General features: G+C 49.0%; 1 protein-coding gene across 10 annotated transcripts in view; it reads left to right on the forward strand.

Annotated features, from left to right (window-relative positions):
* TOP6BL (TOP6B like initiator of meiotic double strand breaks) overlaps positions 1–19893 on the forward strand; it is a 2208219-nt gene that overhangs the window by 507179 nt on the left and 1681147 nt on the right. For 8 of the 10 annotated variants that reach the window (XM_078660852.1, XM_078660845.1, XM_078660847.1 and 5 more), the window contains exon 4: positions 15172–15281. The exons of the other annotated variants lie outside the window; for them this stretch is intronic. In XM_078660852.1, the coding sequence (XP_078516978.1) occupies positions 15172–15281 (110 nt within the window). The remainder of the gene's footprint in view (positions 1–15171; positions 15282–19893) is intronic. 10 annotated transcript variants of the gene reach the window in all.

Genomic DNA, 19893 nt, shown 5'->3' on the forward strand with positions numbered 1-19893 from the left:
GGACAAAATGATTCAGAAAAGGGGGTGGTGATGAACAGAGTGCCTGAATTAAGCAGACCACTCTTACCCAGTCCAAAGATCAGGGCTTGATCCATCACCGTTTTTTAGCTCACTGCACCATCCCAGCTCAGAACTTGGCTATATGCAAATTAGTCTGTTCCTGTCCCAGTGCATGATGGGAACAGGACAAACCAAACTACCAAGCCAATTCTTATACTGGGAAGGAAACAAGCTACCAGGGACCGGTTTCTGGCATTTCAGCCTCATCGGCCCGGCTTGCTTGAATCCTGATGGTGCAATGAGCAAGGGACTCACATCTGAGTATACCCTTCCACGCTTATGGTGGACAAAATGATTCAGAAAAGGGGGTGGTGATGAACAGAGTGCCTGAATTAAGCAGACCACTCTTACCCAGTCCAAAGATCAGGGCTTGATCCATCACCGTTTTTTAGCTCACTGCACCATCCCAGCTCAGAACTTGGCTATATGCAAATTAGTCTGTTCCTGTCCCAGTGCATGATGGGAACAGGACAAACCAAACTACCAAGCCAATTCTTATACTGGGAAGGAAACAAGCTACCAGGGACCGGTTTCTGGCATTTCAGCCTCATCGGCCCGGCTTGCTTGAATCCTGATGGTGCAATGAGCAAGGGACTCACATCTGAGTATACCCTTCCACGCTTATGGTGGACAAAATGATCACGAAGAGGCTGAAATGCCAGAAACCGGTCCCCGGTAGCTTGTCTCCTTTCTGGTGAAGAATTGGCTTGGTAGTTTGGTCTGCCCTGTTCCCATGATGCACTGGGCCAGGGACAGACTAATTTGCATATAGCCAGGTTCTGAGCTGGGATGGGGCAGTGAGATAAATAACGGTGATGGATCAAGCCCTGATCTTTGGACTGGGTAAGAGTGGTCTGCTTAATTCAGACACTCTGTTCATCACCACCCCCTTTTCTGTATCGATTTTGGCCACTATAGGTGTGGCAGGGTATACTCAGACATGAGTCCCTTTCTCACTGCTCCATCAGGATTCAAGCAAGCCGGGCCGAAGAGGCTGAAATGCCAGAAACCGGTCCCCGGTAGCTTGTCTCCTTTCTGGTGAAGAATTGGCTTGGTAGTTTGGTCTGCCCTGTTCCCATGATGCACTGGGCCAGGGACAGACTAATTTGCATATAGCCAGGTTCTGAGCTGGGATGGGGCAGTGAGATAAATAACGGTGATGGATCAAGCCCTGATCTTTGGACTGGGTAAGAGTGGTCTGCTTAATTCAGACACTCTGTTCATCACCACCCCCTTTTCTGTATCGATTTTGGCCACTATAGGTGTGGCAGGGTATACTCAGACATGAGTCCCTTTCTCACTGCTCCATCAGGATTCAAGCAAGCCGGGCCGAAGAGGCTGAAATGCCAGAAACCGGTCCCCGGTAGCTTGTCTCCTTTCTGGTGAAGAATTGGCTTGGTAGTTTGGTCTGCCCTGTTCCCATGATGCACTGGGCCAGGGACAGACTAATTTGCATATAGCCAGGTTCTGAGCTGGGATGGGGCAGTGAGATAAATAACGGTGATGGATCAAGCCCTGATCTTTGGACTGGGTAAGAGTGGTCTGCTTAATTCAGACACTCTGTTCATCACCACCCCCTTTTCTGTATCGATTTTGGCCACTATAGGTGTGGCAGGGTATACTCAGACATGAGTCCCTTTCTCACTGCTCCATCAGGATTCAAGCAAGCCGGGCCGAAGAGGCTGAAATGCCAGAAACCGGTCCCCGGTAGCTTGTCTCCTTTCTGGTGAAGAATTGGCTTGGTAGTTTGGTCTGCCCTGTTCCCATGATGCACTGGGCCAGGGACAGACTAATTTGCATATAGCCAGGTTCTGAGCTGGGATGGGGCAGTGAGATAAATAACGGTGATGGATCAAGCCCTGATCTTTGGACTGGGTAAGAGTGGTCTGCTTAATTCAGACACTCTGTTCATCACCACCCCCTTTTCTGTATCGATTTTGGCCACTATAGGTGTGGCAGGGTATACTCAGACATGAGTCCCTTTCTCACTGCTCCATCAGGATTCAAGCAAGCCGGGCCGAAGAGGCTGAAATGCCAGAAACCGGTCCCCGGTAGCTTGTCTCCTTTCTGGTGAAGAATTGGCTTGGTAGTTTGGTCTGCCCTGTTCCCATGATGCACTGGGCCAGGGACAGACTAATTTGCATATAGCCAGGTTCTGAGCTGGGATGGGGCAGTGAGATAAATAACGGTGATGGATCAAGCCCTGATCTTTGGACTGGGTAAGAGTGGTCTGCTTAATTCAGACACTCTGTTCATCACCACCCCCTTTTCTGTATCGATTTTGGCCACTATAGGTGTGGCAGGGTATACTCAGACATGAGTCCCTTTCTCACTGCTCCATCAGGATTCAAGCAAGCCGGGCCGAAGAGGCTGAAATGCCAGAAACCGGTCCCCGGTAGCTTGTCTCCTTTCTGGTGAAGAATTGGCTTGGTAGTTTGGTCTGCCCTGTTCCCATGATGCACTGGGCCAGGGACAGACTAATTTGCATATAGCCAGGTTCTGAGCTGGGATGGGGCAGTGAGATAAATAACGGTGATGGATCAAGCCCTGATCTTTGGACTGGGTAAGAGTGGTCTGCTTAATTCAGACACTCTGTTCATCACCACCCCCTTTTCTGTATCGATTTTGGCCACTATAGGTGTGGCAGGGTATACTCAGACATGAGTCCCTTTCTCACTGCTCCATCAGGATTCAAGCAAGCCGGGCCGAAGAGGCTGAAATGCCAGAAACCGGTCCCCGGTAGCTTGTCTCCTTTCTGGTGAAGAATTGGCTTGGTAGTTTGGTCTGCCCTGTTCCCATGATGCACTGGGCCAGGGACAGACTAATTTGCATATAGCCAGGTTCTGAGCTGGGATGGGGCAGTGAGATAAATAACGGTGATGGATCAAGCCCTGATCTTTGGACTGGGTAAGAGTGGTCTGCTTAATTCAGACACTCTGTTCATCACCACCCCCTTTTCTGTATCGATTTTGGCCACTATAGGTGTGGCAGGGTATACTCAGACATGAGTCCCTTTCTCACTGCTCCATCAGGATTCAAGCAAGCCGGGCCGAAGAGGCTGAAATGCCAGAAACCGGTCCCCGGTAGCTTGTCTCCTTTCTGGTGAAGAATTGGCTTGGTAGTTTGGTCTGCCCTGTTCCCATGATGCACTGGGCCAGGGACAGACTAATTTGCATATAGCCAGGTTCTGAGCTGGGATGGGGCAGTGAGATAAATAACGGTGATGGATCAAGCCCTGATCTTTGGACTGGGTAAGAGTGGTCTGCTTAATTCAGACACTCTGTTCATCACCACCCCCTTTTCTGTATCGATTTTGGCCACTATAGGTGTGGCAGGGTATACTCAGACATGAGTCCCTTTCTCACTGCTCCATCAGGATTCAAGCAAGCCGGGCCGAAGAGGCTGAAATGCCAGAAACCGGTCCCCGGTAGCTTGTCTCCTTTCTGGTGAAGAATTGGCTTGGTAGTTTGGTCTGCCCTGTTCCCATGATGCACTGGGCCAGGGACAGACTAATTTGCATATAGCCAGGTTCTGAGCTGGGATGGGGCAGTGAGATAAATAACGGTGATGGATCAAGCCCTGATCTTTGGACTGGGTAAGAGTGGTCTGCTTAATTCAGACACTCTGTTCATCACCACCCCCTTTTCTGTATCGATTTTGGCCACTATAGGTGTGGCAGGGTATACTCAGACATGAGTCCCTTTCTCACTGCTCCATCAGGATTCAAGCAAGCCGGGCCGAAGAGGCTGAAATGCCAGAAACCGGTCCCCGGTAGCTTGTCTCCTTTCTGGTGAAGAATTGGCTTGGTAGTTTGGTCTGCCCTGTTCCCATGATGCACTGGGCCAGGGACAGACTAATTTGCATATAGCCAGGTTCTGAGCTGGGATGGGGCAGTGAGATAAATAACGGTGATGGATCAAGCCCTGATCTTTGGACTGGGTAAGAGTGGTCTGCTTAATTCAGACACTCTGTTCATCACCACCCCCTTTTCTGTATCGATTTTGGCCACTATAGGTGTGGCAGGGTATACTCAGACATGAGTCCCTTTCTCACTGCTCCATCAGGATTCAAGCAAGCCGGGCCGAAGAGGCTGAAATGCCAGAAACCGGTCCCCGGTAGCTTGTCTCCTTTCTGGTGAAGAATTGGCTTGGTAGTTTGGTCTGCCCTGTTCCCATGATGCACTGGGCCAGGGACAGACTAATTTGCATATAGCCAGGTTCTGAGCTGGGATGGGGCAGTGAGATAAATAACGGTGATGGATCAAGCCCTGATCTTTGGACTGGGTAAGAGTGGTCTGCTTAATTCAGACACTCTGTTCATCACCACCCCCTTTTCTGTATCGATTTTGGCCACTATAGGTGTGGCAGGGTATACTCAGACATGAGTCCCTTTCTCACTGCTCCATCAGGATTCAAGCAAGCCGGGCCGAAGAGGCTGAAATGCCAGAAACCGGTCCCCGGTAGCTTGTCTCCTTTCTGGTGAAGAATTGGCTTGGTAGTTTGGTCTGCCCTGTTCCCATGATGCACTGGGCCAGGGACAGACTAATTTGCATATAGCCAGGTTCTGAGCTGGGATGGGGCAGTGAGATAAATAACGGTGATGGATCAAGCCCTGATCTTTGGACTGGGTAAGAGTGGTCTGCTTAATTCAGACACTCTGTTCATCACCACCCCCTTTTCTGTATCGATTTTGGCCACTATAGGTGTGGCAGGGTATACTCAGACATGAGTCCCTTTCTCACTGCTCCATCAGGATTCAAGCAAGCCGGGCCGAAGAGGCTGAAATGCCAGAAACCGGTCCCCGGTAGCTTGTCTCCTTTCTGGTGAAGAATTGGCTTGGTAGTTTGGTCTGCCCTGTTCCCATGATGCACTGGGCCAGGGACAGACTAATTTGCATATAGCCAGGTTCTGAGCTGGGATGGGGCAGTGAGATAAATAACGGTGATGGATCAAGCCCTGATCTTTGGACTGGGTAAGAGTGGTCTGCTTAATTCAGACACTCTGTTCATCACCACCCCCTTTTCTGTATCGATTTTGGCCACTATAGGTGTGGCAGGGTATACTCAGACATGAGTCCCTTTCTCACTGCTCCATCAGGATTCAAGCAAGCCGGGCCGAAGAGGCTGAAATGCCAGAAACCGGTCCCCGGTAGCTTGTCTCCTTTCTGGTGAAGAATTGGCTTGGTAGTTTGGTCTGCCCTGTTCCCATGATGCACTGGGCCAGGGACAGACTAATTTGCATATAGCCAGGTTCTGAGCTGGGATGGGGCAGTGAGATAAATAACGGTGATGGATCAAGCCCTGATCTTTGGACTGGGTAAGAGTGGTCTGCTTAATTCAGACACTCTGTTCATCACCACCCCCTTTTCTGTATCGATTTTGGCCACTATAGGTGTGGCAGGGTATACTCAGACATGAGTCCCTTTCTCACTGCTCCATCAGGATTCAAGCAAGCCGGGCCGAAGAGGCTGAAATGCCAGAAACCGGTCCCCGGTAGCTTGTCTCCTTTCTGGTGAAGAATTGGCTTGGTAGTTTGGTCTGCCCTGTTCCCATGATGCACTGGGCCAGGGACAGACTAATTTGCATATAGCCAGGTTCTGAGCTGGGATGGGGCAGTGAGATAAATAACGGTGATGGATCAAGCCCTGATCTTTGGACTGGGTAAGAGTGGTCTGCTTAATTCAGACACTCTGTTCATCACCACCCCCTTTTCTGTATCGATTTTGGCCACTATAGGTGTGGCAGGGTATACTCAGACATGAGTCCCTTTCTCACTGCTCCATCAGGATTCAAGCAAGCCGGGCCGAAGAGGCTGAAATGCCAGAAACCGGTCCCCGGTAGCTTGTCTCCTTTCTGGTGAAGAATTGGCTTGGTAGTTTGGTCTGCCCTGTTCCCATGATGCACTGGGCCAGGGACAGACTAATTTGCATATAGCCAGGTTCTGAGCTGGGATGGGGCAGTGAGATAAATAACGGTGATGGATCAAGCCCTGATCTTTGGACTGGGTAAGAGTGGTCTGCTTAATTCAGACACTCTGTTCATCACCACCCCCTTTTCTGTATCGATTTTGGCCACTATAGGTGTGGCAGGGTATACTCAGACATGAGTCCCTTTCTCACTGCTCCATCAGGATTCAAGCAAGCCGGGCCGAAGAGGCTGAAATGCCAGAAACCGGTCCCCGGTAGCTTGTCTCCTTTCTGGTGAAGAATTGGCTTGGTAGTTTGGTCTGCCCTGTTCCCATGATGCACTGGGCCAGGGACAGACTAATTTGCATATAGCCAGGTTCTGAGCTGGGATGGGGCAGTGAGATAAATAACGGTGATGGATCAAGCCCTGATCTTTGGACTGGGTAAGAGTGGTCTGCTTAATTCAGACACTCTGTTCATCACCACCCCCTTTTCTGTATCGATTTTGGCCACTATAGGTGTGGCAGGGTATACTCAGACATGAGTCCCTTTCTCACTGCTCCATCAGGATTCAAGCAAGCCGGGCCGAAGAGGCTGAAATGCCAGAAACCGGTCCCCGGTAGCTTGTCTCCTTTCTGGTGAAGAATTGGCTTGGTAGTTTGGTCTGCCCTGTTCCCATGATGCACTGGGCCAGGGACAGACTAATTTGCATATAGCCAGGTTCTGAGCTGGGATGGGGCAGTGAGATAAATAACGGTGATGGATCAAGCCCTGATCTTTGGACTGGGTAAGAGTGGTCTGCTTAATTCAGACACTCTGTTCATCACCACCCCCTTTTCTGTATCGATTTTGGCCACTATAGGTGTGGCAGGGTATACTCAGACATGAGTCCCTTTCTCACTGCTCCATCAGGATTCAAGCAAGCCGGGCCGAAGAGGCTGAAATGCCAGAAACCGGTCCCCGGTAGCTTGTCTCCTTTCTGGTGAAGAATTGGCTTGGTAGTTTGGTCTGCCCTGTTCCCATGATGCACTGGGCCAGGGACAGACTAATTTGCATATAGCCAGGTTCTGAGCTGGGATGGGGCAGTGAGATAAATAACGGTGATGGATCAAGCCCTGATCTTTGGACTGGGTAAGAGTGGTCTGCTTAATTCAGACACTCTGTTCATCACCACCCCCTTTTCTGTATCGATTTTGGCCACTATAGGTGTGGCAGGGTATACTCAGACATGAGTCCCTTTCTCACTGCTCCATCAGGATTCAAGCAAGCCGGGCCGAAGAGGCTGAAATGCCAGAAACCGGTCCCCGGTAGCTTGTCTCCTTTCTGGTGAAGAATTGGCTTGGTAGTTTGGTCTGCCCTGTTCCCATGATGCACTGGGCCAGGGACAGACTAATTTGCATATAGCCAGGTTCTGAGCTGGGATGGGGCAGTGAGATAAATAACGGTGATGGATCAAGCCCTGATCTTTGGACTGGGTAAGAGTGGTCTGCTTAATTCAGACACTCTGTTCATCACCACCCCCTTTTCTGTATCGATTTTGGCCACTATAGGTGTGGCAGGGTATACTCAGACATGAGTCCCTTTCTCACTGCTCCATCAGGATTCAAGCAAGCCGGGCCGAAGAGGCTGAAATGCCAGAAACCGGTCCCCGGTAGCTTGTCTCCTTTCTGGTGAAGAATTGGCTTGGTAGTTTGGTCTGCCCTGTTCCCATGATGCACTGGGCCAGGGACAGACTAATTTGCATATAGCCAGGTTCTGAGCTGGGATGGGGCAGTGAGATAAATAACGGTGATGGATCAAGCCCTGATCTTTGGACTGGGTAAGAGTGGTCTGCTTAATTCAGACACTCTGTTCATCACCACCCCCTTTTCTGTATCGATTTTGGCCACTATAGGTGTGGCAGGGTATACTCAGACATGAGTCCCTTTCTCACTGCTCCATCAGGATTCAAGCAAGCCGGGCCGAAGAGGCTGAAATGCCAGAAACCGGTCCCCGGTAGCTTGTCTCCTTTCTGGTGAAGAATTGGCTTGGTAGTTTGGTCTGCCCTGTTCCCATGATGCACTGGGCCAGGGACAGACTAATTTGCATATAGCCAGGTTCTGAGCTGGGATGGGGCAGTGAGATAAATAACGGTGATGGATCAAGCCCTGATCTTTGGACTGGGTAAGAGTGGTCTGCTTAATTCAGACACTCTGTTCATCACCACCCCCTTTTCTGTATCGATTTTGGCCACTATAGGTGTGGCAGGGTATACTCAGACATGAGTCCCTTTCTCACTGCTCCATCAGGATTCAAGCAAGCCGGGCCGAAGAGGCTGAAATGCCAGAAACCGGTCCCCGGTAGCTTGTCTCCTTTCTGGTGAAGAATTGGCTTGGTAGTTTGGTCTGCCCTGTTCCCATGATGCACTGGGCCAGGGACAGACTAATTTGCATATAGCCAGGTTCTGAGCTGGGATGGGGCAGTGAGATAAATAACGGTGATGGATCAAGCCCTGATCTTTGGACTGGGTAAGAGTGGTCTGCTTAATTCAGACACTCTGTTCATCACCACCCCCTTTTCTGTATCGATTTTGGCCACTATAGGTGTGGCAGGGTATACTCAGACATGAGTCCCTTTCTCACTGCTCCATCAGGATTCAAGCAAGCCGGGCCGAAGAGGCTGAAATGCCAGAAACCGGTCCCCGGTAGCTTGTCTCCTTTCTGGTGAAGAATTGGCTTGGTAGTTTGGTCTGCCCTGTTCCCATGATGCACTGGGCCAGGGACAGACTAATTTGCATATAGCCAGGTTCTGAGCTGGGATGGGGCAGTGAGATAAATAACGGTGATGGATCAAGCCCTGATCTTTGGACTGGGTAAGAGTGGTCTGCTTAATTCAGACACTCTGTTCATCACCACCCCCTTTTCTGTATCGGTTAAGCAAAGAGCAGGTAGTCCAGGGTGTCCGGTCCCACGTCTCTTGTGTCCGCCACGGGTCTCAGCTTTGCTGTGGATGTGGGTCGGAGTTGGAGATGTCTGTAAGTCCAGTTCCTGAGTCGCTGAGTCTTCGGGTTTTAGCAGAAGCATCAACAAAGCAAACCGGCAAGTTACTGGTGGTGCCTGTTTGCACTGGGTGGTCACTCCTTGACCACATGGGAGATGTCTTCAGTCTTCTAGTCGGTATAGAATGTCGAAGGTCCAAGAGTTCCATTTCAGAGTTTCAGTCCAGGATAATCTAATGTCTCTAGACACAACTCCTATCTTTATACTAATCTAAGGGGCTGGATTACCTGCTCAGTCCTTCTATGGGTGGACCCTGAGAAGGGGCTGGTTACACCCCTTTCTCTTTGTCCAGTTTTGTGCCAGAGCGGGACTGGAGTGCCCCAGCAGCTGGTTTGAACCGGGCTATGCATGGAGCACCTTGTGTGCCCCAGGCAGTGTCTCATGTTGCAGCCCTCCCTGCCCCAATACACTGAAAGTCTGTCTGGGGAGGTGCTAGCACCTCCCAAGGCAGGAAACCTATTGTCCCGGCCTCCCCTGCCGGAGTTTCGTCCAGCAGCAGGAGGTCAGACTCGTGTCTGTGGCAGCAGCATCCATTTTGTGATGCTGAGGCTCTTTTTAACTTTAACCGGGTAAAGCAGTAACTACATGTCTTCTCCCTCTAGAAGGGTGGAATGCTACCCCCGCCGCCAGAACTGGCAGGGGGGGGGGGTAGTATTCCAAAGTGTTTGACACCTTACACGACCTTGCCGAAGCTGAGTGATCAGCCTGTGGTGTCAGTTTGGATGGCCAGCCAGGGGTGGCATAATACATGCTGCAGCCCCTGGTAGGCCTTGGATGCACCTATGCCCTGGGTACCTATGGTACACTATACAGGGGCTCACAAAGGTGACCCAATTCCCAATTAGGTATCTACCTAAAGTACATGGTATCAATTTAGAGAGAGAACAGCTGGGCTGTGGGTCTGATTAGCAGGCCCACAGCCACACTAAAGTCGAAAAACCAGAAAATCACAGCATAAAGTGGGGGTGACCATAGGAAGCAGACCCTACTCTCCTACACAACCCCCCCCCCCAAACGCAGGGACATTAAACTAACCTTGACTAGTTGAGTCTTCATGTTCTAAGTAGAAATATCTGGAGAGTCCATCTGCATTGGCATGGTCAGTGCCAGGTCAATGTTCCACTGTAAAGTCCATCCCCTGTAGGGAAATGGACCACCTAAGCAGTTTGGGATTTTCACCCTTCATCTGATTTAGCCACAAGAGGGGCTTATGGTCTGTCTGAATCTTGAAGTGAGTGCCAAACAAGTATGGCCTCAGCTTCTTCAGGGCCCAAACCACAGCAAAGGCCTCCCTCTCAATAGCTGACCAACGTTTCTCTCTAGGGGTCAGCATTCTGCTAATAAAAGCAATGGGCTGGTCTTGACCATCTTTATTCAATTGTGAAAGAACAGCTTCCACACCCAACTCAGAAGCATCTGTTTGGACAATGAATTCTTTGGAGTAATCTGGACTATGCGGAATAGGTGCAGTGCGCATGGCCTGTTTCAAGTCATCAAATGCCTTTTGACAGCTTACTGTCCACTGAACTTTCTTTGGCATTTTCTTTGAGGTGAGGTCATTAAGATGAGTCACAATGGACCCATAGTTCTTAACAAACTTCCTGTAGTAACCAGACAGACCCAAGAAAGCTCTGACATGTGTCTGAGTGGTTGGAGGAGTCCAGTCCTTTATGGTCTGGAACTTGCTCTCCAGTGGTTGAACCTGACCCCAACCTACAAGGTTGCCCAGGTACACAACCTTACTCTGCCCTATCTGGCACTTGGTAGCCTTGATAGTTAGGCCTGCCTTCTGCAGGGCCTCCAAAACATTCTTTAGGTGGATCAGGTGATCTTCCCAAGTGGTGCTAAAGACAGCAATATCATCAAGATAAGCTGCACAGTAGTCATCCAGACCTGAGAGGACTTGGTTCACCAACCTTTGGAATGTAGCAGGTGCATTCTTCAGACCAAAGGGCATTACCACAAATTGATAATGTCCTCCTGGGGTGTAAAATGCTGTTTTGGCTTTTGCATCATCAGCTAGTCTGATCTGCCAGTAGCCAGCTGTCAAGTCAAATGTGCTCAAAAACTTGGCAGAAGCCAATCTGTCAATGAGCTCATCTGCCCTTGGTATTGGGTGGGCATCTGTCCTAGTGACAGCATTGAGACCTCTATAGTCCACACAAAACCTCATCTCTATCTTACCATCTTGGGTGTGAGGTTTAGGCACAAGGACTACTGGACTGGCCCAGGGGCTCTCTGAGGGCTCAATAACTCCCAACTCCAACATCTTTTGGACCTCTGTCCTGATACGTTCCCTGACATGATCAGGTTGCCTGTAGATTTTACTCTTCACAGGCAGACTGTCACCAGTGTCCACTCATGGGTGGAACCAGTTTGTCTGACTTGGAGTCAGTGAAAACATATGTCTATAGGACTGAAGAACTTGTCTGCAGTCCTGTTGCTGTTGATCAGTGAGGCTGCCTGCCAAGGCTACACCATCAACTGACCCATCGTCAGGGTACTGAGAAAGTAGGTCTGGGAGAGGGTCACTCTCCTCCTCCTGTCCCTCATTTGTAGCCATGAGCAAGCCCATGTCTGCCCTGTCAACATATGCCTTCAATCTGTTGACATGAAGCACCCTGTGGGGGCTCCTGGGAGTTCCAAGGTCAACCAAGTAGGTTACCTCTCCCTTTTGCTCAACAATAGTGTGGGGTCGAGACCATTTGTCTTGGAGTGCTGCTGGGGCCACTCGCTCCAACACCCACACTTTCTGTCCTGGCTGGTAAACAGTCAGTACAGCCTTTTGGTCATGCCAGGCTTTTTGAAGTTTTTGGATGCCTTTTTCATGTACTCGGCCATCCTGGAGCGGAGACCAAGTACATAGTCCACAATGTCTTGTTTAGGCTTTTTGAGAGGTAACTCCCATCCTTCCTTCACCAGACAAAGGGGTCCTCTTACAGGATGCCCAAACAGAAGTTCAAAAGGGCTGTAGCTAACCCCCTTCTGTGGGACCTCTCTATAAGCAAATAAAAGGCAGGGCAGAAGGATGTCCCATCTTCGCCTAAGCTGTTCAGGTAAACCCTTGATCATGCCCTTTAAGGTCTTGTTGAATCTCTCCACCAGACCATTGCACTGTGGATGATAGAGTGTGGAGAACTTATAGTTCACTCCACACTCCTTCCACATTGCAGTCAAATATCCAGACATAAAGTTTGCACCTCTGTCTGAGACAACCTCTTTCAGAAAACCCACTCTTGAGAAAACTCCCAGGAGGGCTCTTGCCACAACAGGTGCTGTTGTGGTCCTTAAGGGAATAGCTTCTGGGTATCTGGTGGCATGATCCACTACCACCAGAATTAACCTGTGCCTAGATGCTGTTTGGGGATCCATTGGTCCAACAATGTCTATCCCAACTCTTTCAAAGGGGACCCCCACCACAGGTAGTGGGGTATAAGGGGGGCCTTTGTGGTGTCACCTGATTTGCCACTGGCTTGGCAGGTGACACAGGAGCGACACAACTCCTTGGTATCTTCTTACATGTGTGGCCAGTGAAAGTGAGGGACAAGCCTGTCCCAAGTCTTGTTCTGGTCAAGATGTCCTGCTAAGGGAATATCATGGGCTAAGGTAAGAAGGAAGCCTCTGAATGCCAAAGGTATGACCAACCTCCTGGAAGCACCAGGCTTGGGGTCTCTAGCCTCTGAATAAAGGAGCCCTTCATCCCAATACACTCTATGGGTACCTGTAGCATTCCCAGCAGCCTCAGCAGCAGCTTGCTGTCTGAGGGGTTCAAGAGAGGGGCAGTCCAATTGTGCCTGCCTCAGGTCTGCCCTTGAAGGTCCCCCTGTCCCAAGAAACTCAACCTGATCAGGCTCAAGCTCTTCTAGGACAGTTCCTTCTTGGGTCTCACAGTCAGCTTCCTTGGAAGACGGATCCTCATTCTGAGGCAAGGGGGAAGGCACTGCCTCAACCCTACTGCTCTTTCTCTTGGTAGGCAACTGGTCCATAGTTTCAGGATCCAGGGCCTGTTCAGTTTTGCACTTTTTGGCCTGTGACCTGGTCACAGCAAGGACATGTGCTGATATACCTAACATCTCTGCATGAGTCCCATACTCTACTTCAGACCAGACTGAAGATTCCAGATCATTGCCCAACAAACATTCTACAGGGAGGTCTGAACTAACAACAACTCTTTTGAGGCCAGTTACCCTTCCCCAGGAGAAATTAACAATTGCCATTCTATGGGTGGTATTGACATTGCTTGCATTGGTCACTTGGTAATTCTCACCTAATATAAACTGTCCAGGGTCCACAAAGTTAGGTGTCACCATGGTGACACTGACACATGTGTCCCTGTAGGCCTGAGCCATTTTATTGTTAATCAAAGGAGTCTGTCTGTACTTGCCCAAGTTACAGGGGCTCACAGTAGAGGACATAGCCATGTCCACATCACTGACAAGAACAGCTTGAGTTGGTATTCTGACGAGGCCAGAATCCATCTCAGTTCCCAGGGTTAACCCTACTACACCCTTCTGTTGAGAACCACCACTATTAGCTGTACTAGGGGGAACAGTTGCCTTAGGGCCAATGGTGGCTGGAGCTGCCTCCTTCTTGGTGCACTCACTGGTCCAGTGAGTATTGACCTTACAAAAATTACACCATGGATTCTTTGGACCTTCTTTCTTTTTGGATTTCTTTGAGCCCCCCTCATTAGAAGCTTTTTGGGGACCTGGCGAAGACTTCTGGTCTTTTGCTTTCTTCCCACCCTTTTGGTCTTGCTTCTTCTGATCACCACCTTGGTTCTGTACCTTCTGCTTCACCCTGGTTCTGACCCATTTGTCTGCCTTCTTTCCAAATTCTTGGGGAGAGGTCAGATCAGAGTCAATCAGGTGTTGATGCAATAACTGGTTCTGACAATCAATTATTAAGAATTTGTTCTCTCATAATCAAATAATGCAATCCTGTATAGTCTTTGACCTTACTGCTCAGTACCAGCCTTCCAGAGCCTTAGTGGCGCAATCTACAAAGTCAGTCCAGTCCTGAATCTGTGTCTTCTGGGTGTCTCTGAACAACAACCTATACTGCTCAGTGGTTAAGCCAAACCCATCTATCAGAGCACTCTTCAAGACAGTGTAGTTGTCAGCATCCTCATCACTAACTGTGAGGAGCTTATCTCTGCCTTTATCTGAAAAGGAGAGCCATAGTATAGCTGCCCACTGACTCTGGGGTACCTGTTGTACTTTACAGGCCATTTCCAAAGCAGTTATCCACTTGTGGATGTCATCTCCACTCTTGTAGGGAGGGACAATCTTACTTAGGTTTCTATGGTCATATGACCCTTACCTATTCCTAGGGATGTTGCTGCCACCAGTGGAATCTAATCCACTCAACTTTTTCTCTCTAGCAAGAGCCAGGGTCTCTTTGGCAAGGGCAATTTCTTGCCTCTTGATCCTAAGCTTGACTTCCCTCATCATGTCCTAACCAATTTTGGTGAGCAGTAGTTGTATGTTTAGGTTCCAGCTTCCTTGAGGAGATGTGGTTCTATAGATGCCTAGGTATTTGAAGTTCATCATGGGAGGATTAGTCACACTGGCTGCACAATTTGAATGGCTCCCTACCGGCACTAGGGCAACTCTATCTCAGTTTACAGCCAAGCCTGATGTCTCTCTATATAGCTTTAGGATTTTCCGTTGCCAGCCGCTGGTTACGAGGGTATCCTTGACGTGTCTCTATATGGGACATGGTTCTGCCTCTGAAAACTGCCTTGGAAGCCTTCATGCCCCAGATTTGACACCATCCATGAACCAGGAGCATTCATTTTCTTGAGAATTCACACGAGTCGGCAGTGCCAGGGAGCTTGTTTTTTGGGGCTAGTACAACGATTAAGAATGTTTGTGGCTTTTATTTGATTCCCAAGCTTCTCCACAGGTACGTCTTCTAAACCTCATGCTTATTATTACTGTGAATATGTTTTCTGAAAGGGCATTATAGAAATAAAAGGTATGGAAAATAACTATTTTTATTTGCAAACTAAAGTGTCATACACCCGTTGCACCTGATGATCAAAATCAATGAGATGATACTACGTTCACTTTAGATTTTGCAGTTTTCAGTTAAGTGTGGAATAAGATGGATACAGTTATCAAATCACATCAACTTATTTGTCTGTCTAAATTTCCACTTTTTGTAGCAATAAAGGCAATGCTGCCAAATGTGTCAATTAGAACACTTGCGACCCAGGAAGAAATTGTCTGTCTTCATGAAAACCTTGGAGTTGCACCTTTCCAGCTTACTTTTGAGGTTTGAGTATATTGCCTATCAAGTATATATTACAGTATATTTGGATACTTGTGGTGAAATATAGAAAAATGTATATTTTGGAATAGACGCTAGAACACTGATATATCATGTGCCTAGATGACACCAAATTACCTTCAAATGTGTCCATTCAAATTCCTCTTTCCCTTCAAATTACTGAAACTTTGGGCATCGTTAACTCTAACGGGTGGAAGGAAGCTCGTCTGATTATTTCACAATACGAATTTTTGAGAATAGCATGTATCAGTGTGCTTTCATGCTAAATCTCACGTTTTCCTCATTTTTTTTCACCTTGCTTTTAGTCGGGGTATTTGGGTGTAAATGGCGTGTGAACATGGTACTTTCGCATTTGTAATTTGGGGATTTGTTAATGTAACATTAAAAAAGATATAACCATCTCCGTATTTTTCATCAAATGCTCCTTCGATAAACTTATCTTTCAAAGTGAAATTATTCAGGAGATGAGATGCCCTGGCGGGTACATTCCGGAACCTGTGTCTGCTCTCCCATTATACATCAATTCAGAGTTGTCATTTTCAGTTGCGAATGAGTTTAGTGAATGACCAGAGATGGCCCAAATGAAAATTGTGTGAGACATGGTAAAAAAGTGTTGAATTGACTTCATCAAGCCATTTATTTATTTGGGACCTGCAGAAGTTGCATGTAAAGGTTACTGACTCTGTCCCAGGAAAAGCAAAAAACAGAGAACACTGCACGTTACTGTAATGCCAGAGCCTCCTTTTTAGGCTTTGATTTTTAGGGGGTAAAGGCGTAACACAACCAAAGCTAACTCTCAGAGGTTGCAATGGGGATAGAACATCCAGTTAAGGCAGCACAAGTGTCACAAACAATTATCAGCAAAATAATACTTTAATTATATTAAGTAAACATAGAAGTCACTTTAAGAATTTGTGTTATTGAGCTACTCTGGGACTTCTTGTTATATTTTATGCAATGCACTGGAGCGGAGTTGGGGGCAGCTGTGAATTATCTGAGCATTGTCTGCTTCTAATATAGCGTTACTATCAGTTTATATTTTGCTGTTTGTAGTTTCGTGAGAAAGTTCAGCTGCCCCAGGGGTACAAGCTGAACGGTAGCACTATAGGGTCACTGTTGCAGAGGAAAGCTTCAGATTAAGTTCTGCTGGCTTCTAGAAGAGTTGAAGGTGTACATCAAGAAAGGATCTTCTTTACTGTATGTGGTGTTGGCTCAGAGGATGCTGGATGTTGGGTATAGTTTTGAGTCACGTTGCACTGGGACTATGACTGTAACAATCATACAAGGTGCTGTTTGCATGGTAGCAAACACAGCTGTACACCTGAGTGGAAACTCAGGGGCATATTTACAAGCCCCTAGCACCACCACAACATCACTTTTCTCAACGTTGTGGTGGAGATAGAGGCTTTGCCTTATTCACAAGGCAGCGTTAAGCTGCTTAATGTGGCTTAAAGCCATCTTGTGAATAAGGCACCTTTTCACGCTATACTTAGCGTGAAATGGGAGGGCAATGGGAGTTGTGGTGGGCATTCCACTGCAACACCCATTGATTTTGATGCTGCCACATATTTACAAGGGTGGCGTAAATATGGGGCAGGACTAAAATTAAGACCAGGGAAAACCTGGTTTTATCCTAGTGCAGCATGGAAATATGTTTAATTTCTCCTTGTTTTAGCCGTTTCCATGTGTGCTGCATTGTGCAGCGCACATGGAAACAGCAAAACACCATTTATTATTAATTTGCAGGAAGGCGTCCCTTCCTGCACATAAACAATTTTTTTTTTTTAATGACGTTTCGCAACTTTTATGTGTGCTACATTAAGCAGCACACATAGAAGTTAAAAAACACCATTTCACATTGTTTATGTGCAGCGCAGGCAAGGGTGCCTGCGCTGGCGCTAGGCAGCTAAATTAGCGCCAGAGCAGGGGAAAATGCATGGCTGCACCGTATTCTTGTCAATATGGTGCCCCTCAGTGTTTACTGGGTGCCTCTAGGGTCCGGAACCGGTCTTTCATCTGCTGGGTGCTGTGCTCATGATTTTGACGAGCCACCTCACCAGAAGCTTCTTAGACAGACATGCATGGGTCTGAGACCAGCAGTTTTTAAACTGCGCTGGTATTTACTTGAGTTCAAGTTATTACAATACGCATTGCCTCTAATCTTAGTCAGATATAGCAGTGCTAAGCACTTGAATGTAGCACAAGCACACAGGGACCAAAGCTGTAGTATTGCAAGGCAGGTTTTAAGCATACAAAGCTGTTTACCTCCTCTTCAGCACAGACCTTCTTTACAGTTCTAGAAACTTGTTCTGAACTCCTTAAAGGAAGGCAGCAGGGTCATATTGGTAACGCGGGCAATCGGGCAATGGCCGAGGGGCCGGAATCCGAGTTCCAGCTGTGGGCTGCTTCTTTGTGCAGCATGGGTTCCGATCTAGGCGGTGTCTGTGTTGGTCGGATGCTCCCAGTGGGTGCCTGAGTGGCCTTTCTGGAGGCAGATGGGCCTTATTACCTCCCTTTTACCAACAGGGCAGAGGTGTCAGTCCATTTCTCTCGCTGGGCCTGCCCATTCAGGTATGCAGATTGAGCAGGGGCAGGGCGCCTGAGCAGAAGTGGCCTCATTGATATTCGCGTGACCGTCCTGACTCGCTCAGAAGCGGTCGCTCCCCACGCTTCCCTGCTCAGCTGGTATCGTAGCGCTTTGCTGCTCTTTGCTGCCATCACCATTTGAACTCTGATCGCATTAACAGCATCTGTGCTCTGCTCGCATTGATTGTGGTTGCATTTAACTGCCTGATTGATTTTTGTAGCGCTTTTAGTGCATAGCCCACATCACGCGTACTGTGTCTTGTGCCTGTGTGACCTCGTAGCGCTATATCGGAATGCTCGCATTGCTGGTTAATTGAAATTGTGCCTGATTGTACCGGTGCCTCTGCCCACATCTTTGCATTATTCTTGCCTGAGCCCCAATCTCGTCCTGTTTCGATTTTGGTTTGCTGCCATTTTGTTGTTGTTTTGTTGATTCCCAGCCCGCCTCTCCACCCCGCTCCCGCCTCCCAGCTGCCCCTCCCTCCCACTGGAAGATAGGAGCTGACCTCTCCGCACCTACGCTGTGACCGTCCTGACTCGCTCAGAAGCGATCGCTCCCCACGCTTCCCTGCTCAGCTGGTATCGTAGCGCTTTGCTGCTCTTTGCTGCCATCACCATTTGAACTCTGATCGCATTAACAGCATCTGTGCTCTGCTCGCATTGATTGTGGTTGCATTTAACTGCCTGATTGATTTTTGTAGCGCTTTTAGTGAATAGCCCACATCGCGCATACTGTGTCTTGTGCCTGTGTGACCTCGTAGCGCTATATCGGAAAGCTCGCATTGCTGGTTAATTGAAATTGTGCGTGATTGTGCCGGTGCCTCTTCCCACATCTTTGCATTATTCTTGCCTGAGCCCCAATCTCGTCCTGTTTCGATTTTGGTTTGTTGCCATTTTGTTGTTGTTTTGTTGCCTCCCAGCCCGCCTCTCCACCCCGATCTCGCCTCCCAGCTGGCCCTCCCTCGCACCGCCCCCCCCCCACTATCCACTTATGACAGTCACACTTACGCGCAGCGTTCACGCGCTGCGGTCGCGCCCTATGCGCGCCGAAGGTGCGCCAAAGGTAAGCCCGTCTACGCCCGTCCGCGCCTGGACCGCGCCCAGCGCCAGACCCCCTGCCCCCCGTAAAACCCACTCCACCCGTATAACGTACCACGCCGCTACCCTCTCAGCACTTAACCCCGGCCGACTCCCAAACTGCTACCAAGCCGCCCCAGGACACACCCATGGACCCTTCACCTGCCACTCCTGCAAGCTCGACTGCATCAGAACCCACACCAATTCCACAAACTCCAAACAGAGCTCCGACACTAACCACCTGAAGTGCATCCTGCTCAACACCCGCTCGGGCCATAGACACGCCATTGAACTTTGGAACCTACTCGACACCACATCGCCGGACGTCGCCTTTCTTACAGAAACATGGATGAACGCCTCATCAGCACCCGACATCGCCATAGCCATCCCGGACAGCTACAAGATCACCCGAAAGGACCGCATCAACCAAACAGGAGGAGGCATCGCCATCGTCCATAAGAACACCATCCGCATCACGACCAGTTCCGACGATAACCTTGCAGCCGCCGAACACATTCACTTCCAGATCCACACCGACCCCAAGACCACACTCAGAGGCACTCTCATCTGCAGGCCACCAGGACCCCGCACACAATTCAGCGAAGACATCACTGACTTCATCAGCCCACACGCCCTCCCCTCCGAGGACTACATTCTACTGGGAGACCTCAACTTCCACCTGGAAAAGAACAACGACAGCAACACCACTACCCTTCTGGACAACCTCGCCAATCTCGGACTCAAACAACTTGTGGACACCCCCACCCACTATGCCGGGCACACGCTCGACCCAATCTTCACCTCCAGCAAGCACATCTCCTTCAATCACACCACAGCTCTCCATTGGACGGACCACAGCTGCGTTCACTTCAACTTCAAAAAGACTACGACCCACAACCACCCACAACCAATTCCCCGCAGAAACTGGAACAAA

The sequence above is a fragment of the Lissotriton helveticus genome, chromosome 9 (genome assembly GCF_964261635.1).
Source record: "Lissotriton helveticus chromosome 9, aLisHel1.1, whole genome shotgun sequence".
In the NCBI taxonomy this organism is placed as follows: Eukaryota; Metazoa; Chordata; class Amphibia; order Caudata; family Salamandridae; genus Lissotriton; species Lissotriton helveticus.